Here is a 17554-nt window from a genome sequence, read left to right as displayed (position 1 = left end):
CACATAGTGATGGGTACACACACACACATACACATACATACCAGTGTGCTTCGCTGCTTGCATGGATATCTGTGAGCACGAAATGCACATGGTTGGATCGCCGACTGAAGACTAAAGATTGCAGCGGAATGGAGGGACGGACGTATTGTTGCCRTTGTTGTTGTTGTTGAGTTTTATGCTGGCCGCTGACGTTGAGTGCGCACATGTAGTGGTTCTCAGTGTTGAGGAAAAGTTGATTTCTGTTCTCCAAATCAGTTTCGGTTTCAGTTCTTCACGTGTATTGGGCGCGAACAGTTCGACTTTTTGGGTTAAGTGATGACAGCCAAGACAGTGGCTAAAACAATAATTCAGTGAAAAGAAGACACACACGGATAATTTGAAGAAATCAACAAAAGTAATATTATTGCAAAGAAGAAGCTAAAGGGAAACGTTTAAAAGTAAACTGTGTAGAATTGGTGTGTTCAAGGTGCTTGTAGGCATATATGGCTTGAACACTTCAGGCCTACGTGATCGGGTGTTTCACTTTCGAAGAATTCTTCTAGTGAAATTTGTACATTTGTGTGATTCGCGTGAAATCGCGCTGCAAGTGGTGTCGCCGTAGTCGAAGTTGCACTAATAGCTAGTGTGCTAAGAGCGATTAGGAAGAGTAATTGGCATTTTGCGATAGTGTTTTCTATACTTTCTGGAAGTATTGACACCATCGCCATTGACGGGTTCAACGTTTTGTGCTTCATTCATTGCTTTACTTAAATACAACGATCGCAGTGTCGTCTGCACTACTTGACGCTGTGGCATCTTCGGTATCCATAGGATCATCACTCAACAGCGCAGTGATCGAACGCGATAAATTATTTTGTACCATATACAATACAAGCAGCCGGGAGAAACAAGATTATATTGACCAAGAGGCGCTGCCAAACACACAAAATACAATCAACTACCGGCAATAATAACCGCAGAATCGACAACAACAACAACAACGACAAAAACAACAACCGTTTAACACGAAACAGAAAGCAAACAAGAAATTCAGCTGCCACAACAAAAGTAACAGCAGCAAAAACAACAACGACGGCAACATGACATGCTGGAAACAAGTGCGCTGCGATCTCGCGCAACAACAACGACAAGACACCGCTGCAGAGTGCATCACCGGCAGCAACAAGCACGGTGTGGCAGCAAACATGAATGGCACCAACGGCAATTGCAGCTGCCATAAACAAAGCCGTTGCAACAGGTTAACCTGTTATCGCAATGGCAGCAGTAGTGGCAGCAATCATCGCCAAGCTTTGCCACTGTTCATCACAATCGCCGTTCTGGCGCTGGCAAGTGAGTACTGACTATTAAAATGTATTATATACATACATATGTATGTTCGGATGTACATATGTGTTGCTATAAGCACAACAACACCACAGGCCGTTTTTGCATCGACGTATCAATAAGTTTGCCGATGGCATTAGCATCATTGGCGTAGACAGCTACAACCATAATAATAGTAAGAACAACAAAAACAATATTAATACTTCAGCTTGCAGATTCAGCTCTGTTGGTCTGCTTCGCCAGCTGTGTGCAATTCTAACCTCCCTTATGCCCCTCCTTTCGTGCAGATTTGAACAACTTCGCGTGGGCCACTTATTTCGACATGACATCTGCCACTTCCCCTTACGGACGTTGTGAAAACGTTAAAAGTAGGCATAGAACAACTGGGCGACTTACTTGAAGCGCATTTTCTCCAACAGCGAGACAATTTGATTTGAAGGCTAACGCATAAGCGATTTTTTATTGCTTTTTTTTTCACCTTTTAATCTCTTGCTTCCACAACAATTTCATTTAGCGGCAAATTTATACCCACTACGAATTGTAGCTATCGGCCTATGTATGTGTGTATGTATGCATGAGTGTACTTCATGTCCATAAAATACATACTTTTGAGATGAATATGTATATAATACCCTTCACAAATACAAAATATACCTTACAACAATTGGTTTGTGATCGTTCAGTTTGTATGGCTGTAGCTGAGTTTGCACGAGTGATTCCTTAGATAATAAGCCATATCACATTTCTTAAAAGTATCTCATCCAATGGAAATGTTTTCCGTACAGGCATTTTTTTCCGATCGTTCAGTTCGTATGGCAGGCATATGTGTAGGGATCCGATATCGACGGTTCCTATATATGAGCAGCTTCTCGGGGAGAAAAGGACTCATGGAAAACTTCAGATAAATATCTCAAAACTGAGGCACTGGATAGACACACAGAAGGTTAGACGAAAATGTCTAAACCCACCAGCAATTGCTTTACACCACATATGACTAATAAATAGGATATAAAATAGTCTTCATGCAAAGTTCTGGTTAGGATCAACTTTTTTAAAACTAAGATCGCAAACTTTCTTAAAAACTTTTAATATCTTAAAGGATCGTTATCGTATTCTAAGCTGCTCGTCTACAAGTAAAAAAATTGGCTTCCTATTGCTTCTCGTTCCAGATTTTATTATTTTTATAAAAAAAAAAAAAACACAGGGAATACATTGAAGGGCTAACAAAAATGGATATGTACAATATGGAACAATCCAAGCGAGTATATGATTATGTTATACTAACAGATCATTTCAGTTGCCATCCCAATGGGGGGAATAGGTCTTCATATAGACGATGAGATGTGAACATTGAAATTTGTAGCTCATTATTTTTTTCTATAATTACTTTCGGCGGTCATTAGCACCTAAACAGGTGATTCGGATCACGTTGCCTATCTAATTCAAGTAGCCACAGACCAGCAAGTTATTTGGAGGTACAAATCCTCTAGATAGTCCTACTAGGGGCTATTAATTTCAATCAAGCAATCAAATCTTTTCTCTTTATAATATTAGTGCAGTTTTGATAATTGTAATGTGCCTGAATCTCGAATGCAGCACTTATTTTCTGGCTTTCCGCGAGCTGCCTATAACGCCCTTATTTAATCGTCGTAACATGAATATGTGCGAAATACGAATATATCGTATACATATGTATGCAGTTACTTGCCATCAACTCAATCATCTTCGGATCGGCGTGAGGAAATTGTTTTTTAATTACCTACTAGTTGAACACTTAATCTGCATTGAGGCGGCTTTCAATTAATTAGAAATTAAAGCAATTTCATACATTTTTAACTCCATTTAATTATTAAATGATCTCTAAAAATTTTTATTGGAAGGATATTTTTGTTAATTGAAAACATTTTATAAGTATGACAATTGTTCGTTTTTTGAATCGATTTTCTTGTTTTATTTAAATTTTTTAAATAAGATGAGCTACTGAATAAATAGTGGACCAAATATCTAGCTCAAATGAATTTCAAGTCAAAAGAAAAAATATATTTGTAAGAATCAGTTAAGATGTTCTAACAAATTTCTAGAATTATCTTTAAATAATTATTTAATATAATAAGAATAGCATAAAAGTAGCAATTTTTTTAAAAACAAGCTGAAAAAATAATTATGTATCACAATTAATAAAGCAGTTCGATTATGTTTAGTTACAGTAAGTAAATGCATTTAACAGACGTACAGATCTAACGTCTTTAGACCAATCCAAATATTACGTCATCATATTTAAACTTCTAAAATAGTAATTCGGTTACCACACCATAATACATTTGCATTTTTAATTTGTAAACACTATGCTCTTCTATCGGTTACTAGCAACGACGATAGTAGGGCCTTGAGATCGGTGACTGTGCGTCCAAGACTAGAGAAAGGTCGTTTAGATGTTTTTCCCAGTTGTTTTATGATTCAACTGGTTTGAATGCTTAACCACAGCGGAATTGCAGGAAACTGTAGGGAATGGGAACGGAAAGCAGCTTTGTTGGCTTCTTGTAGTTCGCTACTGGACTGTTGGGCTTTAGAAAAGCTCAGCAAGAGGAGTTAGAATAATCAAACCGATCAAAGCAAAAATACTCCTGATCTCATATTTTTTAGACATCCACGTGAAAAAGCGGAATAGAATTAATACACTCAATCTGTTTTGTGTTACGTTCAGGGCAATTTTGCCGAGAGATGCAACTACAGGAGCTTTTTCGTTTGGCTTCTATATTTCCGTGAATGCCAATCTGAGATCAGAGTGATTCTGACAGTGCTCATATATGTACATATGTCAGGTAATAATTTTAGGTCAAAGTTAGCTGAACTTTTCTGTACTCATCTTATAAAAATATATAAACAAGAAAAAACTTAGGCTTTAACTGCACCGAAGCTATAATACCCTTCAGTGGCGCATTTCTTATAGCATTAAAGGGTATAAATATTGACCTTTGCTTTAAACGATCAGTTTGTTGGCAACAATATGCTGCAGTGGTACGCTATACGCGACCGACCAACAGCTTATTGGGCAGAAAAGAACGTGTGAAAATTTTTAGATAAATTTCTCAAAAAGGGAGGGACTAGTTGGCAAATATACAGCCTGATAGAAGGACAGACTGACAATTAATTAATTCGTATCAGCTCGTCAAGAATTCATTTAGAAACATAAATATGGTGATCTATTTCGAGGTTCCTTACTTTTTAAAGAAAAAACACAGAAACTTCAAATTTAACGGGGAATGTTTATTATTATTCGAAAGAACATTCTTCGGCATTTATTTTTTTGAGGATGATCCATGCATCGAATCCAATTTTCCATAAATATATATTATTTTCTTTAAATATCTCCACAAGAAAAATGTTAACGGTATAATATCACATGTTGGTGTCTAAACGACCGGCCCAAACCGTGAAAAACATTCTTCACAGAACATAAATTTTCGTAAAAAAGTTGAACGATTTGTTAACCTTGTTCATGAAATGTCAAACAATACTGAACCAAAATAACATGACAGCTTGACACGACTCACACGGAATCTGTCAAAAAATGGCTCATAAAAAAGTACCTCTACTTAAATCACCCGTTATATGTACCTTATACGGTCTGCAACGTTTTCTTTTGGATGTTAGATACTGTGTGGCAAACTTAATATAGCCTGTTCAGGATATAACTAATATTTTTGAAAATTTTCTTACTTAGTTATTTTTCCCAACTAAATAATTCTCATAAAATATCGATTTTCATATAAACTCCAAATGAGAATATCCACATTGTAACTTATTCCTACTTAGACAATTGACATTATTTTTTAATTTTTTTAAGTTTTCAAAAAGAACTAATACGTGACTAACGCTGTGCAGCACATCTTGAATATACATACATATGTATAAAAAGTTGAATATTGCCAGCAGAGTTGTAAAATTATTTCTATTAAACTTCTTAGAGGTGATTGTAGGAAATAACCATATATGAGTGTATGTACAATGCATGAACACATTATGTCAAACGTTCGTGGAATATTTAATATATAAACTCAAAAATTGAATAATTAGAATCATGCGCTGAAAAAATACCTATTAATATAAATTTATGTTGTGCAATAAGAAAAAATCGAAGCAATTAAAACTTAAAGTAAAATGCCATTTATGTACGGACATAAATATAAAAAATAACGGCTGTGGACGTGGCCCAAATCAATAGTGACGTTTTGTAGTTCAATAACGGTTAGCGATTTCCTACGCCACTTTAAAACGCCGCGTCATTCATAATTGTACTCCTTTTCCGTATGAATATTGATTCGTTTCTTTCATTATCATTGCACTCGCGCCAAGCGCGGTGACTTTCAAGCTTTCCTACGGCCATATGTTAGGCATTGCGAGGCGAAATGTCACGGACACACAATGCGTAGCCACGTGCTGCATGAACTGTGTGTAGCAAATCGATGTTCAAGATGCCGGCATAACATACAAATTTAATTACATTTTCGTCGGTTCATGTGTTAAGAAAATATAGGAAGTGAATACGACGAACACATGGGCGCATGCGCATATGTATGAGTACATGCGTCAGTCGAATCTTCCGCCATGCACGCAGACTGTATGATTGTACGCGCATAAGTGGATTTTCAATGAGCTATGCTGTGGAAAAATAATTGTGTAATCGGAACTTATTTTATTTTTCCTCCACTTTTTTTTTGTTGGTTCTTTCGCGTTCATAAGTTTTGTTTATAACATTTTATCTTGCCTCACAAGCGTTGATAATGTGCAATGCATAAATAAGAAAGTAGACACTCGTAAAATGCCATATAAAGGGACTTTCTTACATAAGTGCATTATCATTCATATGTGTACATCATTTATATAAATGCATATGCATATGTGTGTATGTATGTACATATATGTGCATGTGTGTTTAAGGAAGTCGAAGTTATCGTTAGTTTCTTTATAATGCTCAGTAGATCAATGGCCCACAGTGGGAGATGTTATGAACGTGTACGTGAATGTACATATATACATAGGTATGTTTGTATGTACATATGTATATGACAACAAATATATGCATTGATAGGCTTTTTATGCCCTGAACAGTGTGAAATAAGAATGTCACGAAGTTTGTAACACTCAGAAAGAAATGGTGAAGACACTAGAGTCGATTTAGCCATGCCTCTCTGCCTGTTTGTCTGTATATACACAATCTTCTTCTTCTTTATTGGCATAGAAATCGCTTAATTGCCGAGTTCACAACAGCTCGACAGTTGTTCCTTTGTCGCCAATTGTAGGAAGTTCCTTCTCCATCTGGTCTTTTCAACATAATGGAGACTTTTCTCTTCCTCTGCTTCTCCCGGCGGTCGAATACTCCAGAGCTGGACTCCAGATAGCAGGACGGGGATGATGGATGTTGACCTCCTTGTCTGCACTGTCGCTTGGTAATGAACGGCTCGGAAAGGTCCTTCCCGATCCTGACGGAGCTTTTGTGTTGCTCAACATTAGCCGTTTTAGCTTTGTGGAGATACCAAGTTCAGATATAGCGGCATAGAGACAGATCCTTTACTTGGTGTCAAAGGCGGCTTTAAAATCGACGAAGAGGTGGTGGGTGTCGATCTCCCTTCCATGGTGGAAATCTGGTCGATTATAGATTTTCCAGGTATAAAGCCCAAATGATAAGCTGCAATCAGTTTGCTTCAGTCTTTCACATAGTAAAATCGTTAAAACCGTATATCCGATGTTGCGGAGGTTTATCAGATGGTAGTTGCCGCAAATTGTGGGGCTTGCTTTTGTCCGAGCATATCTTATCTTATCAGTTCTTCGTCACCGTATTTGACTAGCTCGGCTGGCAATCCATCGGCCCCGCGGCTTTCCTGTTCCTCAGACGGTTAATTGCATTTCAAACCACACAATTTAGTCCCCCAGTTTTTGATATCGAACTGAAATTCTGACCATGTACCTTTCTCTCCAAGAAGCAGCTCATTTTTTGGAAACGCAAATACGAGTATCAGAGCACTATAGCGTATAGCTACCATACAAATTGAACGATCAGGATGAGAGCCTTATATGGAGAACTTTTAAATAGGTTAAGATATCTTCACGAAATTTGGCATGACTTGGCAAAACCAAGAGTATAATCTCCGCATAATTTGTGCAGATCGGATAACTGTAGCATATAGTTGCCATATAAACTGAACGATCACATTCCAGTTCTTCGTTCTTCTATGGAAGCTTTTTTATTTGTTAAGGGTATTAAGACGTTTTTCCTTGTTGTATATAGCCATACTGCAGAAGCCAAATAAATAAAAATTAATGATGATAATACTTGAATGGCAATCTAGGCAGTAAGTAAACGCAAATGACAGCTGAGTATACATAAGCATCTACGCAAGAGGCAAGCCTACTCATAGGCTTATCTGCGACTGCTTTCCACACGCATGCATGAGCGCAAGCCCCATTAACAGCAGTTGGGGTCATAAAGCATTATGAACAGCATAAAATCGAGTAAACAATTACATTAAACTTGATAAAATGAGTAAACAATGAAATGAATGGAAGCGTGGGAAAAGCTTATCGTCGGCCGCTACGCATAATCCTTTTCCATTCACAGCGCAACGCTTCCAAACTCTTGCTCCGCCACTGCCATTGCAGTAAGCTGTCGTCAGATTTCACCAATTCGTTGGGGTCTTTGCTTTGGCATTTCGGAAAATCCTCTGCAAGATTTCAAAGACATTTTCCCCAAAATGAACTTGCCGCTGCGAAACCAACTATTGTGCCTGCCATGTCTATGCCCGTTTGCATTCTTGGCTATTTTGATGTTATGCGGCTGTTGTGTGCCACACGGTCTGCCTGGCATATTGATTTGTTCAAATGTGTCTAACGCGCCGCTGTCATCTCTATGTGCCGCAGAATGTGGCTGTGACATAGAAGAATGACAAGTTGGTGCTTTTACTTTAGAATTTCGTCATTTGATAAATTCTTGACATGCCACACTTATTCAAACACACATACATAGGTGTACATACAAACATACACTCCATAGACTGGTAGCGGCACAGCGTCAGAAGAAGGTTCCCCATGGGAGCATGTTGGACACACAAATCTTCATTTTAACAAAAACATAGAACAGTAGGGCATAAATAACACATGCATGTTGCATGCACATATACACATACACAAATACACATACACATATGTGCTGCTGTCTTGGCCTCTTTGACTGCAGTTCGGCAATCTGTCGCTGGCCGTCCGCGCTTTTATTGTGTGATAATTTAAGCTATCGGGAATGCATAATAAATTTTGTATGCGTGTTTGTTTGCATGTGTTTGTTTACTGCAGCCAATGAAAATATTGTTGTTAGTGCAGCGCCGCAACCAGTTGGTAGCCGCTTGTGGCCAGCCTCATTTCCATTTTAATGTTCGAATTAGTTAGGGTTTTTCGGGCGCTTATCTTGCAAGTCGCCTCCAAGTGCTATTGCCCTATTATTGTGGCGTGGCATGCCACATGCTTGAATGAGTTGTTGACTTCTGTTCGAGTTAGAATTATGATTATTGACATGCAAGCACACATACCGACATACATACATACCGCAGTATATGTGTGTATTCGTGTTGTATATGCTCAGTTATCATCAGTGATAACAAAATAACAATATACTAAGCGAGTTCATTGTAACGCAGCACAGTGGACGGAATATGGACAAAAACAAGAAGAAACGTTAACTGTGATTGCATCGTACCCTTTCTGAGAAATACTATGGCAAAAAGTGTATACGAATAACTTTAGCTTGATATTAATAGATCAGTTTGTATGTGAGATATATACTATGTACATACAAAGTCCCGATCAATGAGCAGCTTCTTAGCGAGAAAAGGACGTTTGAGTTTGCTGAATAGCCGAAGTCACACAGAGCTAAATCGGGCGAATACGGTGGTTGTGGCATGATAATGGTTGAAAATTTATCGAAAAATTTTTGAAGAATCATAACAGTATGTGACGGTGCATTATTGTGTTGACAGTTTGGCCGGTTGGAAATATTTCGGAATGCACCACACCTCGATAATCGAAGAAAAGGGTCAACGAAACCTTGATTTTTGACCTGCTTTGACGTGGTTTTTCCCGATTTCGGCCAGAATGTTTCTCAGACGTTAACGCGACTCTGTTTTTCGAAAAAAAAGTTAGTGATTCTGGACCAATCGTACTTTCGCTTTCTTTAGGCAAACTGATCTTTCAAAATATCTTCACTAATTCTTCCGATATTTGAACAATGTGAGTAAGATCTCTGACTATTAATAGCCGATTCTCAAGCACCAATTCGTTTATTTTATTTGACGTGTTGATCATCAGTTGATATGAATGGAAATTCAGGAAGTGGTTTGTCGTTAACGCCTTCTCGACCCTCATTGAATAATTTGTACTAATCAAAAGCACTAGCTCTTGACAAACAATTATCATCTAAGGGTTTTCCAACAATCTGAACGTTTCGGCAACAGAAATTTGATTCCGAAATATGAATATTTCACTTATCATATCAGCTCAGCTGAAAAAATTTTTAAAGTTATTCAAGTCTTTCAAAATTCTTCGCACTATATTGGGTGCATCTTTTTTTTTTTTTTTAAATGACGCCTCCATCGATACTTAAAAATGCCTACGTAAAAGAAGCTATGGAGGAATTAAGTACTGATTACCTTTCTGCTTTGAAAACCTATGATATTGTATATTACCTTTTAGTCCTACCATTTCGATTCAGTAGATTTTACCTTCATTTTTGTAAAACATTATATTTTTGTAAGCCCTAATAGCCAACTTAGTGTTTCAATAACTACTTTAGAAATCTGGATTCCAGTTAAGAATATTTTTAAAAGCCAATAAGAAACCGGTTGTTTTTTATATTCCAAATATTGTAATTTTTGCCATAAATAGCAAAATCAGTCAGCTGGCAACTATGACTTAATAATTTTCTTTGAATTTTTAACGAAAAATCCTTAAATTCCAATGTATTAAAAATTACAGTTTCGTTATGGCAAATACTCGAAAGCTAAATAATTCCGTATATCAGAAGTTCCTTTCATTCTTTATTGAACTTTCCTTAGCTCCAAAATGAATTCACAAAACTTGTAATTAAATATGAAAGAAAGAAAGATTTGAATTCATTTAATTTTGAAAATGTTTTTTTGTATTGAGCGCTAAAATGCTCACTTGCGATAACTCTTTAATATTAAAATACTTCTAACTACTACTAGTTGAAAATGTGTTGAAATATCATAGCATATTCTCAGTAATACGATCGCTTTCTGTATAAACATTGAGTAGACAAGCTTGAGGGCGTAGGAAAACAACTCATAAATCTTCTTTATTTTTAGATTTACTATTTACATTCAGAATGCATATCATGTGCATACATATGTACATATTTGTATAAATATCTCCGTGATCTTAAACATTATTAACTGCAGGTCGTATGTACATTCATACATATGTACAAAGGCGTGTAGTACATGTTATACGTACATATGTATGTTTGAATTTACCTAAGTTGACACACGCATTTRTGCTGTGATGAATGATGTGCATACATACATATGTATTTGGATTTGGAAGTCTGTTTGGTTATGTATTTAAACCTGTCGTTAAAGATATCACCAACATACCAATGTTCATGTTGTATATGGTATACATATACATATAAAAATATGCATACACAAACTTTGTAAAAAGGCACTTCAAAGACCGAATCTAAACGTAGCGCATAATGTTTTAAAGCAGGATGTCCTGTTAGTTACAAATAAATTCAAAATTACAAAATAATTGCCCTCCTTCCGCCACGACCAGCTTTGTTCAAGACATAGTTATAAAAAATTCATATTTTACCTCTTGAATAACGATTTATATAAATTAAATCACTTGTATTAAATGGCCGCAGTGGCGAACCCATTGAACGGTTTAGACTCCGTAGTTAGTTCGGTGGTAAGAAGAGATTGACGAAGAGTTTATATCATATGAAGTATCAGTGAAGTTCGACAAAAATTGTTTATTTTACAACCAATTCTCACATAAGTCATGAGCTCACAAGGATTTGCGATCACTTACTTCATAAAATTGATTGGAAAAGATGCATTTGCGATGGACATATTTAATAGATCGAGAGCTCAGAAAATAACGGGTTTTTCAATAAGAGTGCTACAAAAGGAATATCATTGAAAGTATAAATATCAATATCGATATTGGCATAGACCATAGACTTGACATAGCTCCACAGGAGTTAGATAGATAGATAGATAAATAAATGAGGAATGCACTGCGACCTTAGGTCTATTGTGCCCTCTCCTAACTCACAGGGACTCACTTAGCCCCAGCATATTGATGAAGTGGAGGTTTATCTCTATACACCGACTTATAGCCAAGACTTCAGCCTGAAAGATGCTCGGAAAACTGCCCATAAGAATGGAGAGCTTGGTACGCGGACCTGCAATACCCGCACCTATTCCTTCCGACGTTTTCGAGCCGTCGGTATACCACCTCAATGTACTATCCCTAAGCATTTGCTCAAGAGTGGGGTCGTTCCACTCACTCTTACTGCCGAGGGTAACCTTAAACTTCTTTGTGAAGTGAATTGTTCTGTTAATGCCTTCCCTTGGGAGGAGGGCAATAGGAATGTCGCCACTTATCCTCTCCATCCTTTGGGACGAAATTATCTTGCCTTTGCCGCATCCCTCTGCTGTTATCTGCAGAAGTGAGTGCTTGGCTACTTGCCCTATCATTACCACTTCACAGGAGTTAGTCTAACGGCGTTAAATCGCACGACCGAGGCGGCCAATTGACCGTGACATTTCGTGAGATAACACGATCAGGAATCTTGGTTTTCAATAAATCGCTTGTGACATTCGCTGTGTGTCTTGTGGCGCCGTCCTGTGGGAACCACATGTTGCCCAAGTCCACATCATTCAATTGGGGTCAAAAATATTCCGTTATCATTGAGCGGTAGCGATTCTCATTAAAAGTAACGTGCCCATCTTGCCGGCAAATTTTAAAAATTTCGATTCAATGTTGGATCGTATATCTTTCCCTGATGAAATGGCAAACCTTACTGAAGAGAAGAACGGGGAAAAATATGGTGCCCTTTCTTGTACTTATCTTTCTACTTATGTAGCGTCTCTATTGAAAATCCGTTAATTTAATAAAAATTCAGTTGAATTTACGAAGTAAAATTTTTATTAATAACATAATGGAAGGAAAATTTTAAGGAAAAGAAATTCATGGAAATGGATGCGCTACTGAATGACTGACTTCTGACTTTGGGATAATAACCTACAACATTATTTTTATAATTCCAAAAAATATTTTGTTAAAGCAGTTTTTGTTAAATAATAAATGTATGTGAATCTTGTGTTAATATATGTGAATTTGTCATATGTATTTTAACACAGAGTTAACACAATCATATCCAGTTTTAATGTCATTAACATTCTAGTTAACATTAGCTAATAACAGTCCCCACATTTCTTTTACTTAACAGCGACACCTATCAAAGCAGCTGTTTTAAAGCGATCTATAGTAGAGACAACAACCGACATGAATTTCACCATTCTAAATACACCACAGGAAGCCGCAGTTGAAAGTTATACCACCACAGTTAATACACCACTTTTAGTCGACAATCAAACCGCAGTTCTTGATGGTCAGCACAATATAACCGTTGCTATAGCTGTCAATGAAACGGAAGCGTCAACAGTCAACAGCGGTACTGTACGGCACGACAATCCTATAGTGGCTTTGAATACGCCACAAGATGTTAACAATGAAATCGCGCAAGTTGTCAGCGAAGAGGCAGCGACAGATCTACGCGTAAATCCAAAATTCGATTATGCCGAAACTGTGCTTGACGAAAATCTAGAGGATTCCATACGCAATTCTGTGCGCAACGAAATCGAATTTGAACAGGACATTGTGGCTGCCCAGGTTCAACACCTACAAAATGTAACGGATGAGGAGGTGCGTCGCAAACTACGCGACGAAGTAAAGTTAATACAAAGCGCGCTACAGGAGAGTAGCACCAAATCCAGTGCCGCGATCGATGTACTAGCAGAGTGTAAGTTGATGCTAATGTCAGAAAAGTCTTACGATTATTAACTTCTACATTTACAAATTTCAGTAACATCCACTTCCCCAGAAAGTACAACACCTGGGCATTCAAAATCGGCGAATAATGACCTCTCAGTATTGTTCCCCCTACAAGCCGAAGAGGCAGTTTCAACAGTTCAGTCTTTTGAGGACAATCAACGAGGTGCCAGAACTCTAAATGTTAATGGTGACGCAAACGCGGGAATTTTAAATGCCAGCGGCGAAACGAACATACAGTTATCTGGAGATGAAGGCATGCAAAATATTGAAGAAGACAAAGTTGAAGCTCAAGAGGGATTACTATCTGCAGATAAGAGCTCATTACAAACCAAATTTAATCGTATATCTGAGTCTGCGCTTTACTCACACGAAGCAAATGAAATCGATGAAGAAGGTGTAAAAGAACAAAAGGAGTTCAGCAATGGATCGGACCAACAAATAAAGGAAGATAATACAGAGCCAGAAGACAAAAATACCAAAGTTTCAACCGAAGTGCACCCAGTCAGTGTCGAAGAGAATAGCATAATTAATGAAGATAGTCACGAGTCAGTTAAGAGCCATGAAGCATCATCATCAAGCATTTTGAATGAAAAGGAGAATACAAGCCGAGATCCAGCAAATATAGAAAATGAAAATGCCAGCGATGAAACAATAGAAAAAAGTTTTCATCCAGCGGCTCTGGATGAAACTGAGATAACGCCTGTAGTCGCGGATGAAGCATCCTTATCTATAGTTTTGAACGAAAATCTTACCGCTACTGAGCCTTCTATAGTCTTGGCTGAAGATCTGCCAGTAGATCTGTTACACTTAGACGAAAGCGATGGTCTAGCCAACGAGGAAGTTGCCACGACTGTTGAGCCCGAGGGTGTGAAAAGTGTGCATGTTGTTATTAAGAAGCAAGGTGTTGAATTAGACGAGGAACCAATGGAAGAGGCAACAGACAGTGTGGACATAGTTAGAGAAGAGCTCTTGGAGGAGGAAGAAACCACAACAAAGCCCGCTGTAACTTTGGTAAACGATGTAGACGATGAAAATGAACAAAGTGTACAGAATGATGATGCGGCAAAGGAATCAAGTTTAGAGTTAGAAGATAATGTCAGCGAGCAGGCTGTTTTGGAACCTGTAGAGAACCCGACTGGACATGTTGAAGAAAATACACAAAATAATACTGAAGATGACAAACTTGACGAGGACAATAATAGTATTGACGAGATAGAACAAGAAGCTCAAGAATCGGAAAATAAAAGTAACCCAACAACTAGCGAAGAGAGCACACAGTCTGACGACAAAGAGAATACTCTCAACGGTATACAACACTTGACAGAAATAAACAATGGTATTGAAAGTCAAACGGAAAAGTCAACTACAAAAGAAGATGCTCAAATTTTAAGCATTGATAAACACACAGAAGAAACGATTCTGCAAGAAACAGAGCCAGACAACGAAATTACGGAAAGTGGTTCAACCACGGAGTCAATCATTTTACAAGAAACCGTGGAGGATGAAATAAATTTGCAAAAGAGTATAACCCTTAAGCAATCGGAGCGAAAGCATGTTTCACTCCTGAGCACAACATACATACCAAACGGTGGGCTCTCGCCGACCGCCACCAGCACAACTGAGGGACAGTCGACGACGCTGAAAGATAGTCAAGTAAACGATGAAGACGACAATAGCACTGATGATCCAGACATTGTGCCGCTTCTGGTGGGTGTGAGTGCCGGACATGGTGAAGTCACCGCCTCGACGAAAGGTTCACGTTCGATCAACACACAGACACATCACACAATGTTGTTGACACAGTTGGACGATACAATGGCGGCGACCCTCTTCGAAACCTTTCCACCACACAACGCCGGACGCACGTTAAATGATCACATGGCCGCTGAAAGTAATGGCGGCATTGGTAAACCTTTGCCTACACGCAGCATAAATGATGTGACATCGGCTTCAGTCTTCAGTCGCTCCGGTCTAATAATTGTGATTTGCTCCAGCATAGCGCTCATGTTCCTGCTCGTCTCGGTGGTGGCTTTCTTCATCTCCTTCCAAAGACAGCATGGCACTTTGGATATTGAAATGCAGGAGCAACGCTGTGGCAAAGACGATCTCGATGAGGAGGACGAGGAGGCGGGCACATGCACGAAGTTGCTGGAAATCGAGTTGCCCAAGTCAACGATAGTGGCTGCGTCATGCGAGGAGTTGGAGGAATGCTTGTAGGGCATATGAGATCTAAATTGCTCCAGAGAGAGAGAGAGAGGGAGAGAACGCAGTGTTACGTGGCACTTATTGTAAATAAAGGAATGCAGAGACTTTACACACACACATACATAGTCATAAACGCGTATATGTTTACATATGTATACATATGTATATGTAGCCATATATATTTGGTATACACATGAATTTGTTGTATTGGCGGACGAATTAGTTATTTAGTTAGCATAAAATCGAAAACAGACTGTAATTCTTATTTTTAGTAGACATATTATTATATACTCACGTGTATTATATTTGTAGTATGTATAACATTACGATTGTTTTGCCATATTTTTCGAATCCTTCAGCACACATACACACATATACATTTTTATTTGAATTAATTTTCCATCGAGTTTAATGCATTTAAATTTTTACTATGCAATCATGAGGGTCGAACTCAAAAATATAATAAAGAATGATTATTTTTTATTAAATTTGTAATCTTAATTCAGTTACAGTTATTTATTTGCATTACTGAAGTGGCATATCAAATACGAAAAACTTAGGTAAAAAATATTAATTTTGTAGCTTCGAATTAAGTTATTTCAATTGCATGAAGTTTAAATAAAGAAATATATTAAAAACTAATAATTTTTGTATATTTTAATCTTATCTTATTCCTTAATGGTACCACGTGTATATAAAGGGTGAGCAATTTCGACTACTTTTTCCCTACTTTTTTAATGAAAAAAAATACAGAAATTTCAAATTTAACGGGGAATGTTTATTATCATTCGAAAGAACATTCTTTGGCATTTATTTTTCAAAGATTATCTCTTTCAAATGTTGGTCGCGGCTATGTCTCAGATCGTCCATCCGTTGCTTCTAATTTTCGATTACTCATTTGAGCATTTCGACTGTTAACTGGCGAATAACACGCGTGATGTTTTGTTCCATGGTATGAATCGAAGCGGGAATTTTTCGCACAGACTTTGTGCTTTACATACAAGCATTCCTACAAGAAAAAGTTTTGCTTGTTTACATACGCATTGTGCCAGAAATAGGCCTCAGCGCTGAATAAAATTCGGCGTCGGATCTTCTTTTCAAGAGCCCATTGGGCGAAGTTATGTCGCTTGGGAAGGTCGAAAACAATTAGTTCCTGCATTTTATACTCTTTCAATTTAAGATCTCCACGTAAAATGCGTCAAGTCGTTCCATGTGTCCGAATCGACTCTCCACGGGTTTCGTGTAAATTCTCAGCTAAGATTGCCATACTTTCTTCACTGCGTGCTGGCCGTGGTCTTTTTGGTCGAATATTATCCAATGATGAATGCTGGGTGTCAGGGTGGGTAATGGATGGGTTGCGAATAGTATGCACAGTAGGCTGATTATGTTGACTATAAGATCAGCGAAGCGCGCGAAAAAAATTATGTAGAAAACGAGAATTTTCGTTATCAAGTTGAACGATTTGTAAACGGTCTGTCAAAAAAAAGGCTATTCGAAAAAAATATGTACATCTTCTTGAATCACACAAAATTTAATGCTTCGACACAAAGTTACAAGAACTAACAGAAATTGGGTCATACGATTCAGCATCGAAAGTAATGTTGTAGCGTAACTTGAGTTTCGAGTGACACAACTATAGACAGAATTCATACTTACCACATACACTATATGAGATATACAGGGAAAGTAATAGGACTGATTTTCTTTCGCCGCGAAATCGTATGTCAGAGCAGAGGTACACGATTAAATTCTGTGTGAAACTCGGTAAATCTGTGACAGAGACGTTTGATATGATCAAGCAGGCTTACACAGATGCTGTTTTAGCAAGAAGTGGTTTGTTTCGTTGGCACCAGGCCTTTTTGTAATCGCTGATGAATGAGCAAGTCCAAAGTAAAAA

At 37.8% G+C, this 17554-nt stretch overlaps 1 protein-coding gene across 1 annotated transcript; it reads left to right on the top strand.

Moving 5' to 3' along the window:
- Positions 1 to 280: 280 nt before the first annotated feature.
- LOC108969050 (putative leucine-rich repeat-containing protein DDB_G0290503) lies at positions 281 to 15774 on the top strand. Its single transcript, XM_018933544.1, has 3 exons — positions 281 to 1329; positions 12848 to 13420; positions 13484 to 15774. The coding sequence occupies exons 1-3, from the start codon at positions 1080 to 1082 to the stop codon at positions 15667 to 15669; spliced, it is 3009 nt and encodes a 1002-aa protein (XP_018789089.1). The 5' UTR covers positions 281 to 1079; the 3' UTR covers positions 15670 to 15774.
- The last annotated feature ends 1780 nt before the right edge of the window (positions 15775 to 17554 follow it).

This window comes from Bactrocera latifrons, unplaced genomic scaffold (genome assembly GCF_001853355.1).
Source record: "Bactrocera latifrons isolate USDA-ARS-PBARC rearing strain unplaced genomic scaffold, ASM185335v1 scaffold_239, whole genome shotgun sequence".
NCBI classification, from domain to species: Eukaryota; Metazoa; Arthropoda; class Insecta; order Diptera; family Tephritidae; genus Bactrocera; species Bactrocera latifrons.
Note: the sequence above shows the minus strand (reverse complement) of the source record. Positions and strands in the feature narration are given on the sequence as shown.

What these genes read in the sequence shown, in the direction of transcription:
- LOC108969050 (XM_018933544.1), top strand. Translation starts at nt 1,080, where the DNA reads ATGACATGCTGGAAACAAGTGCGCTGCGATCTCGCGCAACAACAACGA. An exon ending in CGCCGTTCTGGCGCTGGCAA is followed by an intron (nt 1,330 to 12,847) that starts GTGAGTACTGAC and finishes TTTACTTAACAG; the next exon opens with CGACACCTATCAAAGCAGCT. An exon ending in GATCGATGTACTAGCAGAGT is followed by an intron (nt 13,421 to 13,483) that starts GTAAGTTGATGC and finishes TACAAATTTCAG; the next exon opens with TAACATCCACTTCCCCAGAA.